The 15,693-nt window shown below is 40.7% G+C and overlaps 1 protein-coding gene across 2 annotated transcripts in view; it reads right to left on the reverse strand.

Moving 5' to 3' along the window:
- The window catches only part of NDRG1 (N-myc downstream regulated 1), a 154,780-nt gene that overhangs the window by 71,806 nt on the left and 67,281 nt on the right, over positions 1 to 15,693 (reverse strand). The window contains exon 1 of one of the 2 annotated variants that reach the window (XM_069220787.1): positions 10,052 to 10,162. The exons of the other annotated variant lie outside the window; for it this stretch is intronic. Coding sequence (XP_069076888.1) covers positions 10,052 to 10,105 — 54 coding nt within the window. The 5' untranslated portion in view covers positions 10,106 to 10,162. Of the gene's footprint in view, positions 1 to 10,051; positions 10,163 to 15,693 lie in introns of those variants that run through there. 2 annotated transcript variants of the gene reach the window in all.

Consider the following 15,693-nt stretch of genomic DNA (forward strand, 5'->3'; position numbering starts at 1 on the left):
ATTAACATCATGTGGTCCAGAGGAGCTATCCAACTCCAAGAGAAGTCATGCACACTCGTATGAAGAAAAAAACAAACAAAACACCGAACGTCAAACTCACCAAGCCCATTCTTAATATAAATAGCCTAGTCTACTCAGTTCAGGAGAAGAGTTGGGGGCAGTGCAGTGAATGGCGCATCAAATATGATCCAATATTTGTATTTAGAAGTACATTTCTTCCAAGCATTGTAGAAAAGTATAATTTAAGGCAGTTGGAACTAGCATTTTAGATGGTCAAAAAATATTTACTGTTCCAATTTCACAAACCAATCGCATGCCCTTCATTTACACTTCAGGAGTTTTTAGGAATGCAGATACAATAATTATTTTAAGACGGGCATTCATGAGTTAATATTTTTGATATGAATGATTTTTTTCTTTAATCATTTGAAAATGTTAATTTGCGTTATATAGCAATAATAGCAGAGATCTGGAAAGCAGCCTATGTACTCTTATTTGAGCCTAAAGAAAATCTCCAAGTGGTACAAAAGATTGCTCTGCACTATCAAGTATACTAAAACAATGGCAATTAACTAATCGTGCAAATACTCTAAGCTGGAAGATGTGCATAAAGATTTTTTTAAAGCAATTTTTATGTCGGTGTTGACAAGGCAGCTAAGTGCAAGATCTACTGTTTACAATAAACAGTGAATTTTAGGTCAGGCAACTTAAATATTGGTTTCATTGGCTAAGTTGTGTCAGTCACTTTCACTCATTAGCTTGACAGATCATCAGTAATGTCAAAGATCAGTGAGGAAAAGTATTTCTCTTACTGTCATGCTAATTAGGCTGTTCAGTGTATCATTCTGCCTCCGACTGAGTACCTACAACTTACAATGAAAAGCACAAGGACTATTTAACGCGTTAAAAGTCTAATTAACCATCCTCTTTGTCGTGGAATTAAATATGTGTCTTTTAAACAGAAAAATCTTTTTTCTGCAGTAGGCCTTTATTAAATAACTTGGTCATGAGTGAGAAAGATCCTGACATGGACTTCGGATTACTTTATCACACTGAGATGGGGATTTCGGTTAAGCCGTCCCATCTGGATGCGTTAAATTGGCAGACGTAAGAGATGCAAAGTGTATGTGCGGGCACTTGATCAGAATACATTTTTTTTTAAAAAGGACCGAAGAAGGATTATAATAGAAACAAACGCAGAAATCTAAGAGTGTGTTTTTTTTCCAAATAGAAACATAGGTGGAACTATAATGGAGGTTGGCAGCAGATACAGTGAGTTCAGAGAAACATCCTGAACAACTAGGTCTAAACCACTACTTGCCTGAACCACTACTGCTAAACAACTAAAAAGTCTCTACAACTAAGTACTGAACAACTACTGTCTAAAGAACAATTGTGCCTGAATAACCATTGCCTGAACAACTAATATATATATATAAGTTGTTCAGGCAATGGTTATTCAGGCACAATTGTTCTTTAGACAGTAGTTGTTCAGTACTTAGTTGTAGAGACTTTTTAGTTGTTTAGCAGTAGTGATTTAGGCTATAGTTGGTTAGGACCTAGTTGTTCTGTCACATATTCCTGCATTCACTTCTATCCTCCTTTTCCTAAGTGAAACGAAGGCTGGGTCTTCCAGCTGGCGGCCCTGAAAATAAATAGCATTTTGTTTTTCAAATAACCCTCGACCCTTTGTTCTGCAAAAAAAACATCATGTATCTTTTATGCTGCAACTTCTAACTAAAAACAAGCATTTGCAATGCAATGGTTCTCACGTTTGCTAGAGTTAGAGCTATTAGCGTTGTAAACTCATAACTGGACTTTTCTTGCCACATTAATTAAAAATTGAAAGTAAAACAGTTTCACATAAGCGAGCCGATTCATAGGGCCATGGTCGCCATGAGCATCAGCCTTAAGAGACACACAAAAGAAAAAAGAAGTTTGCTCGCAGTCAAACTTATCAGCAAAAGTGTAGTTAGCCACGTAACCGGGGAGATGGCCAAGGCGGTACCAAAACCTTCCCAAGGATGGACACAAGTAAAGCATTTACCAATGTCAAAGGATTTTTGAAAGGCAAGCCAACAAACTAGTGGTATTGATGGGCGTGGTTAAAAGCCCAGATACATACCAACAAGTCAGAAAAGCAGTGCTTGTGCGCTGCCATGCTCAGCCTAATAAGCTTTGCCCCTAAAGAGACTCCTCTAGTATAAAGTACACTGTTGCCTTGCATGATTCTATCAACATGCACCACCGCCAATACCAAACCATAATCACTACCGCCAGCCACACACTGTTACTAATCCACCTACACCGATGCCACCAATAACACTATTAATACCACCAACAATAACAGCAATACCATCAATAATAATACCAGTACTGCCACCAGACACCGACATTACCAATACCACAGGATTATCACTATTACCGTAGTGCAGCATCATCACCATTACTTTACCATACCGCCAATGCCAGTAGTACCGCACACAGTAATGTACCTCGGAAGAAAAGCAACACAACTGAAAGCAGCATTTGTCTTCAAAACTAGACACAAACTTAAAAACTTGAATAATGAAGCAATATTAAAACAGCATTTAGCTCAGGGTCGAAACGTTTGTTCCACTGCCAACTACTAGGGCACATGGATGGTCATTTCAGCATAACACCAACCAAGAGATTTTTCAGAGGGAATGTCTTGCTTGTGTACATGATTGTGGAATTTAACTTGTTTCAGCTTCGAGATTTGTCTTCAGACCAAACTAAGCATTAAAGCTTTCTTTTTTAATCTACTGCAGTTCATTTAGTGAGTAGTCCTTTGTTTTAATGATACAGCAGCATGTGTTGAACATTCCTATGTTATTCTTTCTCTAGATCACCAGTGAGTCTCTCAATCCTCGTAGCACTGAATAAGTGACCACCACACACGCTTGTGCACGTAACTGAAGAATGAGCTGTAGATTCTATCTCATTCAGCTTGCACTTTGACTCTTGATAGTGGCATCTCGTGTACCTCACAGGGATACCAGCGGATATGTACTTCTGCATTGTGGCAGAACGACATCAAATCCTGTGGAGTAGAGATCAGCATCAGTAGCATCCAAAAGACTTGCAGACTTTGGCATCCTGTGTGGACCTTTCGCCTCCTCGCCTTTGACATACTGCCCTCCCTGCTGGATTTGGTTGCTGCCTGATCCTCTGGCTATATGTAGTAGTTTTCATGGCTACTGGCTGGTTGACAGTAGGACAGGTCATCTGGATAAGTGTGGATTGGTATGGGCCTATCTATGGAATTCTACTGGATGTTGTTGAGCCTGTGCCACTTGGAGGGTCTGAGGTGGAGGCTACTAGGGATACAACAGCTCTATAGTATTCTGTGTATAAAATGAATGTGGTACCAGTTTTAGCAGTGCTGGACTATTTACTCCTCACTATGTTCTGAAGTCTTCCTGCCTTCATTGTATTCTGGTATAAGGCCCTTTATTAACCGCGCTTTAAACTGTGCACTTCATTTGGCAGTTTGTCATTGTATTTGCACTTTTACTATTTATTTATTTCTAGGCGCTGAAGTTAGTGTAAACCTGACGTGTCGTCACTTTTGGCAATTAGTGAGTTAAGCTTTGAGGTTTGCTATGCAGGTTGAACTGATAATCCAGTGTTACTCTGCCACCAGTCTTGGCCGCCTGCCAGTTTACAGCTTAACCCGGATTCCCTGATATTTTAGTACATACAATGCGTCATTAACACGCTCGTTAATCTGGCTAATTGTGAGGATTTGTCTAATTAACATTGAGTGAATACGGTTTGCCAAGTGTAGAGCTGTCTTCAAAATACAAGGCCATTGCTAAATACTCACGAAACGAAGGAAAGGAGAAAACATTAGTGAAGTACTTCCTTTGGAGGTTGACACAAGTAACTGGCTCTACCAATTAATATTATGAAGGAAAGCAATGCCAAATTGTCTAGTCCAATTATCTAGTCCATTAAAGACCTTCTCTATCCAAACTTCAAGAAGTTTCTAATCGCTCCAGAAAATATTGTTTTAACTTAAGTCTATATACGTTATGAAATTGATCCGAAAAATAAGCCGGATACATTGAAACAAAAATGGATCCTCTGGACTATCTAGCTGACAAGTGCTCATCACCATCAGATTTTATATAGGTTGGAGAAAACAGTATGAGATTTAGGTTCGAGTGATACTGAGCTAGATTTAAAAGAATCTCACTCTTGATTGTTGATTATTCACCTCTGAAAGATTGCATATCGAATGGGTCAAGGGACGTACAGGTCAACATAAATTGAGCAATCCTGGCCAAACTAGCGTAGAAACTGAGGCTTTGCAGAGTTACATTTTGAGAGGCGTGATTGATGGGTCTAACAAGTAGTGATCATGGAAGGCATTTTATGTATGCATTCCACAATCCAGGGAATGCTTGGAAAAAAAAAAAAAATGAAAAAAAACTTTTTGGTGCGGGGTCACTAAAGAGTATAAGTGGAATGTAACATGAGAATGTAATTGGTGAGTTACATCAATTACGAAAAAAACACAACGACTCTGGCTACGATGGTGAAAAGTCATTGTAATAAAAAAATAAAGTGCAAATAAGCAACCCTGTGACATCTCATTCCACTGTCCGTACTGCCCACCTAGAAATTTAATAGAAGGGCGATTTGTGGGTAGTCTTAGAATTACAATTTAAAAGACAATGCAAATGATGCGGCAGCATATTATGTTTAGGAAGGGTACCAAGGTGCCTGTTAAGAAGGTGGGAGCACTATTGAAACCTCAGACGCAGGGTCCAGCTGCACAGCCAAGAGAGCACTGCCAGAAAGGCAATTCAGATGGGCAAATATGGCCTCCGCAAGGAGGTCTTATCAGGATAGTTCAGAGAATGTTTCAGCTTACCTAGATGGTGAGCGCCCACCGATACGGAGAGTGAAGCACCAACAGGCTAGATTTTCTGGGTGTCTGCTGAAATGCTTCCCTCCCCCTCCTGTTGACTGGAGAGTCACAGATTCCCATTTGTTGGCCTGAGCAGCGCATTTGTTGTGACCTTTCCCTCATTTAAATCCTACAGCAACTGCAGCACAAGGGAACTGAGCCAGATGGAGAACAAAGAATTTTACAAAAGGGTTGTTACTAGAGCAGCACCTTTATTGATCTCATCCAATAAATGTATAGCAGAAAGTAGAGAATCTAGGAGAACTCCACAACGGAGATACCAGGAGCTGGTGGTCCCTGAGGAGTACATAAGGAAGGCTGAAGAGGCAGTCTGAGAGGAGACAGGGCCATGGTGGAGTGAGGCCCTTAAGAGACTGTTTCTCACTTCCAGCAAGTGCAGCTTCCACATAAGCCTAGGATAGGTGGGAAGGGCGAGGCAGTGAGGCAGTTCCATGGAGCACAGATGCCATCGACCACTGATGCCGTGGACCATTTTCCTCCATTCCAAGTGAGTACCACTCATCAAAAGTCACTCTGAGCTCCTTTGTGGACATTTGTTGGGAATTATCAACCTGGAATTAGATAAGCATTCTTTGCTACGACATGAAAGGTCTGATATGTAGGGAACAATAGGGAAAGGTGAGTGTTATCCTGACAAGAGATGCTAGGTATAAAACATGTTGGTATAGAGAGATGTCAACACTACCCACGTAAACTTCAAGTGTACAAATTAAAGTTTTGATAATTGAAATTACCAATGGCAGATTTCACAGTAACCAGAACAGATGGTTGCATTCCTATTGACCAAACACTTGCCATGTTGACTAGGGTTTTGGTACAATATGTTATTCTGCATCATAGACTGCTCTTTATGTTGACGAGGTGGATAAAGTGATAATTTCCTACTAAATACTAGATTTGTTCTTAAACTGGGTATGGCAGAATCAAGCTGGGTTGAAAACAGTATAGAATATTCAAAAATAGTCAGATCCCAAAATATTCTCACTATAAAGCAGCCTCAAGAATTTCAACTGGGAGAAATAGCTGTGTGACCTGTTTGGGGGGGAGGGGGAGGAGGAAGAGGGGAGGATGTGAGCGAGATAGGTTATTGCAACTCTGATGAAAAAAGGTAAGTCACCAACTCTCCTGATATGCACATTCCTGGCCCTCAGGAGGGGGGACCCAAATATACCAGCAAGCAAGGCTTGCAGTGTGATTTGCAGCAAGGACGTGGATTTGTGGACACAGGTATTCTTTGGTCCAAAACTGAGAATTTAGAAGTACTGTCTGGTTAATTGAGAATTTGGGTAACCCCGCAGGCTACTGAAATTGGTACAGATATTAAATACCCAAATGGAATTGGGTTTTAACTACCCATTAAAGCGCAAGGTAATAGGCTTGGACCAATTCTTTAAAAAAGTAAGGGCAGCTCTCCATACAAAGTTGTCCCAATCAATGCACTCTCCACCATGACTGCGTTGGCCAAAATACATTGGTACAACTGCTTTACAGAGAAGACTGACAATTGTTTTTATCAGATCCCAGTAGGTGTTTAGCATCAGTTGTGCTCTCCGACCTTTTCACTTTAAATAAACCACGAGTCTCCAAGAGGATGCAGATATTAACTTTTGGGTATGAGGAGAAATACTTGTAGCGACCTTGGTGGAATGAAGATGAAAACAGGGGACCAAAATTAACACACGAGTATAACTTTTACCCGCACAGTATCCTAGAAATCCCACAGTACCTTGATTGTAACCTGCTAGAATAGAGGGCTTTTAAATTTCTAAACAAACGACAGTGGATAATCAGCTATTACTGAAAGACAGGAAAGATGGCCACAGGTGTTCTTATAGTACAGAAGTCTGTCTACAAGCGTGCAAGCTCCCATTCAAATGGGTTGAAAAAAATGCCTTAACATATTCATAGCTTCAGTAACTGAAGCTGGTATGAGATGTGAGCAGTTGACAAACTCCTGGAATAAGCTAGCTAATGCAAGCTCTATAAAGCAAAAGATTGCTGTAAAGGACAAAATCCTTGCTAACATCAAGTGATATTGAAGGCTTGGTTCAAAAATGCAGTCCGCTTTTGGAAACTTTCATTAAATGTAGAAGTAAAAAACACTTACCTGCTTGAATATAAAATATGAAAATGACAGCCAGCTTAGTTAAGTCCAAACACTTGTTACTCACATGGCCTGCCAGGCACCATGATGTGAAATGAATTATGTCTCCATCTTTGTGTTCATACGGGATAGGGACTCAATGATTTCCTGGAGTTTAGAACACCTGTTACCAATAGGTCGTACTGTTCTGAAGCGGAGGAAAGTCAATTTAAGATTGGTATTTCTTATTCAAGGTACTGAGTCACAAATGCTTGCACCTTTGCATGCATGGATTGCATTGGTCGTTTTTTTATGACAGAAAAGGACAAAAATCTTATTGGGTTTGAATTACTGTACGGTAATGCTTTGAAGGATGATGTAAAAGGGGTCTTGAGATAAAGGGAGTAGCAGTGGAAGAGCGGCTCACAAAAGAGTCCAACAGAGTGGTATTAGAGAGTTTGTAAAATAGAGGTGCATACCTCATGCTCCCCACTAAATCTGAAATGTGTTGAGTGTAAAGAGGCAACCACTGAAGGATCAAGTGGCTCAGAGTGAGAATTAAGCACTGAGAAGTTAATAGGCCCATGGGAAAGATACACTACACGACTGGAGGCACAAAGAGCACCTCATATGGAATAAAAATCTATCTTCATTCCAGGTTTGGAGGAAATCTCTTCACTAGAGTACATGTTAAGGAGGAGCACCTGATATCAAGGATGCTTATTAGGAACAGTAAGGATACAAGATGCGGTTGACAAAAGGACATGAGGCATCTAATTTGCCAATCTGGATCAACAGGAGATCTAACTACCACAAATGCAGCATAGAGAACAAAATTTGAGCTTGCTTGAGGAAAGCCACCAAAAGGCATCTGAATAAATGACTGTACACCTAGCGGGAGACTGCCTGAGGGGACTGGATGGGCCTCTGGAGTGTTTGATGCTCTAGAGGAGATAAGAAGGCATGTAATTGTAGACAACCATTTGAACCTTGTCCCATTCTACCAACAATTGTCTCGGCTCTTGTAGCCAGAGACCTCTGTGAGAAACAAGGTCCAACCCTGAAGAAGAGCTAGCTTCAGCAAGTAGAAGCCCAAGCTCACTGCTGAACTAACCTGAGATTTTATACTTTGGAAATGAAGAGAAAACCAAAGTTTTTAACTATAGACATGCTTAATTTTGATTATTTTGACATAATTCTCATGGCTAAAGAGAGTCACAGTCAGCAACATTTTAATAAGTAGCACATAGCAAATCTATATTGGCATCAATGAATCTGAGCCGATTTACAAGTATCCAGTTTCTAACTTGAACATATATTAGCGGGAGTTTGATGATAGCAAGCAAAATATTCTGACACACTAAATATTACCTTGTTACAGTAGAATGCATAAGAAAATGTACCTCAAGGTCCAGAAGCATGTGTAGGACTCCACACTGGGCTTCCACCCTATGAGGGATCGCAACCCATCCATGGCCACGTAACTACTCCTCCATTCTAAAAAAAATGGAAACTTTGCACTTGTTTCACCTCCCCCAACTGCAACTTTTATTTAAAAAAAAAAAAAAACACACCTTTAATGTTTTTGCATTCATTGAAGCAAAATGAGGTATGCAAATGCAAGAATGTGCAAATGACAAATTTAGAACAGTAAAAATGTTCCAAATGCATTTTTTGGCCTCGTATAGCTGGTTTTTTTTTCTTCTTTTTCGTTAATGAAAATGTGTTTTTAGAGACAGAAACCAGTTAGTATTCCTCAATTATCTGGATATAAATCAGGCATGTTAGCCCTGGCCAGTGTCTGTTTCCTGCGGGTATATATTTATACTGAAACTAACAACTCAGAAAGAAGTTTACTTGGCTGATACTTTGTGGGTAAGCCTAAACTGTAGTTAACTCAAAAACTATGTTGTTCTGTCTTAACTATCTCCAGTGATCATTATTTCAGACTCTTCACCCTTTATCCTCTGACTGAAGTAAACTAAAAAAAAAAAAGAACACAGACAAAATTAAAAACATTTTCCGAGACAATTTGAGTTTTTTTTTTTTTTTGTTTTTTTACAAAGAGGGAAATCTATAAACAAGGTAATTCGTTCAACAATATCCATGTCCTTCAGTAAATTTGTTGCACCAAACTCACTTAGATAGGAGAGGACAGCTTTCATTTAACACTTTCCATACATATAATAGTTATGTAAAGGAACTATGGTGAAACATTTTGTAAGCGCCCACCCAGATAAAATGAAATTAAATATGCAGCACTATAAGGAACCAATCAGAACCCCCTCACTTTTACAGTAGACAGTATCACACCACTGTAAGCGATCATTTCGAAATGTTATACAAATTTCAAATTTAAAGTGGCTAAACATGGGGAAATGCTCTTCCAATAAGAAAATGCACACGCAAAAGGTATTGGCAAGCAGATATTACTGAACTACAGACAGGTCTATGCATCCATATTTCTGAATTAAAACTTGCCATCATGTCGGGACACAAAGGCAGAGCCACTAACTATTCAGTTATCATGGTTAACTCTGAAAGAGGGGTAACCCCGCTTGTGACTAGGCTACATTAGTTGTGTGGTGTCTTTGACATGGATTCAGAATTATTAAGATTGTGCTAAAAGTTACAGCACGTATTATATAAATTGGAACACACAAACATGAAAACGTGACTTTAGAAGGTACGCAAACTGACTGAAAAAAGTTGGAGCGAAGCTAGAAGCTTAACACAAGCCTCTTCTCAACTGATTCACCTCCGACATGAGATTTTTAAAACTTTCAAATCCGCGCAACTTTAATGAACCTGAATTACGCAAATCTACGGACATATTTTGAATACTGCAATGAATACAAAAAATTACAAATAATTATCAGGTAGGTTCAGGGATCCAAGAAATATGTTCTGTGTCATGGACATGTAATTGGCACATACGAGCAGGTGGTACATTCCATGTCGGTGGGTTTCCCTGGCCAGCATCTCAAATGCACACATTCCATACTTACAATTTCATCTGCATCGAAAACAGAGTCATCCACATCTAAAACCATGTCGAACATAAAGAAATTCCAACGGGTCTAGCAGCAGCCACAGGGAAATGTTTTCAGTTCTGTACGAAAGGAATTATATAGACCTCATTTGCATAATCCCGCAGCTCCCATCATGCTCGGCTGAAACAGGGCAGGCTCTTTCAGGATAAAGACCTTAAATTGGATCTGTGTCAAATGGTACTGTTAAATCAGAAAAAGCCTAGCAATCCAGCTCAGAAAACGAGGTCACGCAAACAAAGAAGGCAGGATTGTTGGAAAGAGCCGGGAAAGGGATAAATAAGCCACAAGTTCACCATCGAGCAACAGCCACACATTTCAGCACACAAAAACCAGCTAGTCAACAGACATAATACAACATCATATGTATTCAAGGCAGGGTGTATTTCTTCTAACGTGCTCATCAAAACAGAAACAGCCTGATTTGGTTTGCGTCATCACCAAAGGTTTTCTTAATGCAGACACTGAAACTTAAAGCAACAAAAGAAGTTCATGACCCAAGGCTTAAAAATGAGTGCTGGAATACCTAAGCAACGACTAAACCAGCCACATTCTCCCAATCGTTTCCAGTCAAAAGGTAATTCGAGAACGGAATCACACTATTCCAAAGAAAGGCACATAGTTGGAAAAATATATAATAATCAAAAACACAAAAGTAAATTAGGAACTACCCTCTATCAATTAAAAAAAATCATAGCCAACTGAATTTGGAAAAGAAAAGACGATAGATACATAGTTTGAAGGAAATAAAACTCAAAGTGTATGTGTCAGTAAATGTCAGTAGCCAACACGAGATACATGGAGTATGGTAAGACAGTTAAAAGAAAGCCATATTGTCACAAGTGACAATTAACAAGAAACAACATCGGACTAATATTCCTAACACCACCAAAAGAACCCCTTTGGTAAACATTTAATTGAAAAGAAAACAAACCATAAAGAAGTAGTTGCCAACAATTTAGCTTTGGGCAATAAAAAGTAGTGTTAAAAATGGCATAAGATTAATAGCAGGCTGCAGATCATTTGGCGCCTTTGAGGTTTCCTGCAAAATATTTCAAGGTCAGGGTTTCAACAGGCCTTGTGTGCCAGAAGTTTGACTTCACAAAACAAAAAAATACCACATTTTCATAGAGCTTGCATGTGGCAGAACAGGTATGTTTTAAACTTCAGTTATTAACATGAAATGAAAAAAATGAAGGTAAGCTTGGCTAATAATCAAATAAAGAGTGAAGGGTAACGTAGGTTATTGTGTTTGTGTCTAAGCAGTCAGTTTCTTCCTAATTCTAGAAACATCCCTTCAAATCTGGTTTAAGCTTTAGTGATTCTTGACATGAGATTAATGCAGTCCTGTTAAAGATGGTGTCCCCACTGACTGAGCTAATCCATTCAGCAGACCTTAAAGTCATAATCTGAAGACTGATTTGCTAGTAGCCATTAAGGCTGCCAAGAGGGTCAACAAGATCCACGGCTAATCCTCAGAGAAATCCAAGACATTTTCTGAATAAAGCAAAAAACTATGGGCCTGATTCTAACTTTGGAGGACGGTGTTAAACCGTCCCAAAAGTGGCGGATATACCACCTACCGTATTACGAGTTCCATAGGATATAATGGACTCGTAATACGGTAGGTGGTATATCCGCCACTTTTGGGACGGTTTAACACCGTCCTCCAAAGTTAGAATCAGGCCCTATGTCCTTATGGAACCTTAAGTATGGCTCTATAGATTAAACAGCTTGAAACTTGGTGATCCTCAAGGCAAAGGTTGTTGCTATTGAGCATGGCATCGTCTAAGTCAATCCACATCACAAAAAGCAACAGAAAAATGGCTTTTGCCCAGGTAAAGTCACAGCCAAATTAAAGTACCTTTTGAGCAGCAGGATACAGCATTTCATCCATACTCCCTGTTCGAAATTGGGTTTCTAGTTGGCAGAAGTATGCAACCTATCCAAGTAGGGACCACAATCCTAGTCAGGGCAAGATGAGTACACAACCTAAATTAACCTGTACTCACCCTCTGGTAGCTTGGCGCAGATCAGGGAGGCTTACCTTAGAAGGGAATGTGTAAAGTATGTGTGCAACACTCACATGCAGAAACCTAATTATAACACCATAAAAGGACTCCACGTGGATTTAGAAAAATAAGTCTTTTTTGTCTAAAAAAATTGACCAACACAATACAAATCCAACTAGTATAAGAAGAACAATTCACTCTTTTGCAGTGCTTTGGGTACGTTATGAAATTCAAGTAATACGGGAAGGATTGACATATGCTTGTGAGTCTCTTAGGAATAATACAATAAAATCTTCAGCTGAGTTTGGTTCCTGGTAGTGGATTGTTCGAATGAGGAAGCGGCAAAGATAAATGAAGGCCACCTACTCTGTGGATGTTACTCTGTGGATGTTACTGTCGCCAGAACTTGGTGAGTGATACACAGCTTTTGGTGCCTATGTGAGTGCAGCAGGGAGAGAGAAGGTGGTGGAGGATGCGGTGAAGGGATGACTTCCAGTGGCGCAGTATGCTGCTGCTGTAGGATGATCCGGCCCCCGAATCTCTCCGTACCCGAGGAAAGGCAGCTGCTACTGCCAAGTGCACTGCACATTGCTCCTTGTCTTCAGGCCAAGTGTGTGGTCCTGAAGCGGTCCTTGGTTGAATATGTTGAGGGGAGACTGAGAAACTCTAGTCGGTCTGCAGGGAGGAGGTTTCCTCTCCTTGGGTGAGGTCATGGCTTCACGAGCACACACTGTGCTGGTTACAGGAAGGGACAAGGCAGGTCAGTGTGCTCCAGCAAGGAGATGCTTGTTGCTAAGGACGAGCTTGTGCAACACGACTGGAAAGAGGTGCATAGGGCAAGGATTTGGATGTCCTGTGACTTTTCGAAGAATAGGGTGAAAGCCAACAGGCTTTTTGGAGTCACTCTGGAGTTCTGCAGTTACTGATAGTTTTGTAGTTCCTGAGTAGGGCAGAGATCAGCAGGGCAGCACAACAGGGCAGAGCAGTAGTCCCTGGGAACAGTCAGATCTTGCAGAGTGGCAATCCTAGCACAGCAATCTTTACTCCAGAAGTTTCCTTGAATCCAGAAATGTACTGTTTTGAGATGATAAGAGACCCAGTATGTATACTAGAAAATGCCTTTGGTGTGAGGGATGCCTTCAAAAGATTTGTGAAGTGCACAGGTCCCTCTTTCAGTTTAGCCCAGGATCCAGACTATCAGTGGGAGGTAATCAACTTCTTTGTGAGGGTCCTGGTCATTCCCCTTTGAGATGTAAGTGGAAGCCCTTTTCAGCATCCTTCCCAGGAAGGCCCATCACTATGCAGATGAACACAGATACAGCGGAGTATCCTGTAAAGTGTAGCTGTCACCTAGCCCAAGCCAGAAGTGTATTGGAGATAGGTTGTAGGCCCACAGCTGAGTGAGAGCAGAAAAATGCATACTTTCTAAAAAGTACAGAAATGTCTCAGTGGGTATAATTCAGGACCAGAATTAGGAAAACTAGAAATGAAGATTGACACAGGGAAGTATTCAAAACTAATACATGTTTATATGGTTATTTGATCAGCCATGCAACCACAATTCAAATGGCCAAATTGTAAAAAGGTGAACACAAGGTGCTCGTGGTGATAGTACTAGTGAATGGCACAAGTGAAACACTAAATAATTTCATATAAAAACACAATATATACATATAATACACAAACAAAAACAGCCAATGGGCTGGCTGAATCCGTTAGTTCATAGTGATTGACTCCTTGCGGCTGAACACCATGGGACACAATTTATCTTCTGCCGACTGATGTTCCTGAACAGTTTCATATTATTCAAGATGCAAATTGGATTATTGCTCGATTGGGAAAATTATCTCCTTAGCTACACTTGTGGGGTTATCTCCAGCAGCATTACACATTGAATACATCAGTAAGTGGTGCATTAATTGACCATATTCAGAACCACTCTGGGGCTTGTTTGTACTGATGATCCTTAAATGAACAAGGATGGAAATGTCAACTGTTGTTACTAGCAGATGTGGGCCTCCTTTGTCACCCTTTTGAATTGAACTTTACAACATTTGCCCATCAGTTGTTTTTGTGTATTATATTTATTGATTGTGTTTTCATATGCACACTTTGGTGTTTCACTTGCAGTGGTATGCCTGAGACATGTTCACAGGGCTACCTAAGTGGATGGCACAATCAGTGCTGCAGGCACACTAGTACCATTTTATTTACAGGCCCTGGGTATATATTGTATACCAAGTTACAAGGGTCTTGCGTGTGAATTAAATGTCAATTGTGGATACACCAATGTTACCATGTTTAGGGGGCGAAGCACGTGCACTTTAGCACTGGTTTGCAGCGCTAATTGCTCAGATTCCTAAGGCCAACAAAAAGATACAGCAGCAAAATAGGAGGTAAAAGGCAAAAAGTCTGGGATAAGACCACCCCAAGGATGCTAGGTCTAACACTTCCCCTTTCTCATTCAAACTGTACTTCACAAAAGCAGGGGTTCCTCAAGGCTCTATCATCTCACCCATACTTTTCAAAATCTACAAGTCATCACCAACAAAGATCAATGAATTTCAGCTTGCATGCTACGCAGATGACACAAATACTTTTAAACTGGAAATCCCAAACGACATTGGAAGCTCAAAAATCTTAATTTGCCTTGTAGGAAAGTACCATCTTGCCTGGCATGCTACATACATGTGAAAAATGGGGGTAAGTCTGTTTTTGCCTGTCTCACTGGGATCCTGTTAGCCGGGACACCCAGTGCTCATAGTTTGTGGCCTGAATGTGTGTATCTGTGCAGTGACTGTCACTGTGGCTCTGCTAACCAGAACCTCAGTGCTTATGCTCTCTCTGCCTTTAAAATTGTCACTATAGGGTAGTGGACATTTCCACCAATTCTAATTGGCACACTGGAACACCCTTATAATTCACTAGTATATGGTACCTAGGTACCCAGGGTATTGGGGTTCCAGGAGATTCCTATGGGCTGCATCATTTCTTTTGCCACCCGTAGGGAGCTCAGACAAATCTTACACAGGACTGCCACTGCACGTTATTTCACAGCCATTTTACACTGCACTGAAGTAACTTATAAGTCACCTATATGTCTAACCTTCACTTAGTGCAGGTTAGGTGCAAAGTTACTAAGTGTGAGGGCATCCTGACACTACCCAAGGTGCCCCACATAGTTCAGGGCAATTTCCCTGGACTTTGAGTGCGGGGACACCATTACACGCGTGCACTACATATAGGTCAATACCTATATTTAGCTTCACAATGGTAACTCCGAATATGGCCATGTAACATGTCTAAGATCATGGAATTGTTCCCCCGTGCCAAATCTGGTATTGGGGTGCCAATCCCACACATCCCCGGGGCTCCACCATGGACCCCGGGTACTGCCAAACCAGCTCTCTGGGGTTTTCTATGCAGCTACTGCTGCTGCCAACCCACAGACAGGGTTCTGTCCTCCTGGGGTCTGGGCAGCCCAGTCCCAGGAAAGCAGAACAAAGAATTTCCTCTGAGAGAGGGTGTTACACCCTCTCCCTTTGGAAATAGGTGGGTTAGCCTCCCCCCAACCTCTGGAAATGCTTT

This window comes from Pleurodeles waltl, chromosome 2_2, assembly GCF_031143425.1.
Source record: "Pleurodeles waltl isolate 20211129_DDA chromosome 2_2, aPleWal1.hap1.20221129, whole genome shotgun sequence".
Taxonomy (NCBI): domain Eukaryota; kingdom Metazoa; phylum Chordata; class Amphibia; order Caudata; family Salamandridae; genus Pleurodeles; species Pleurodeles waltl.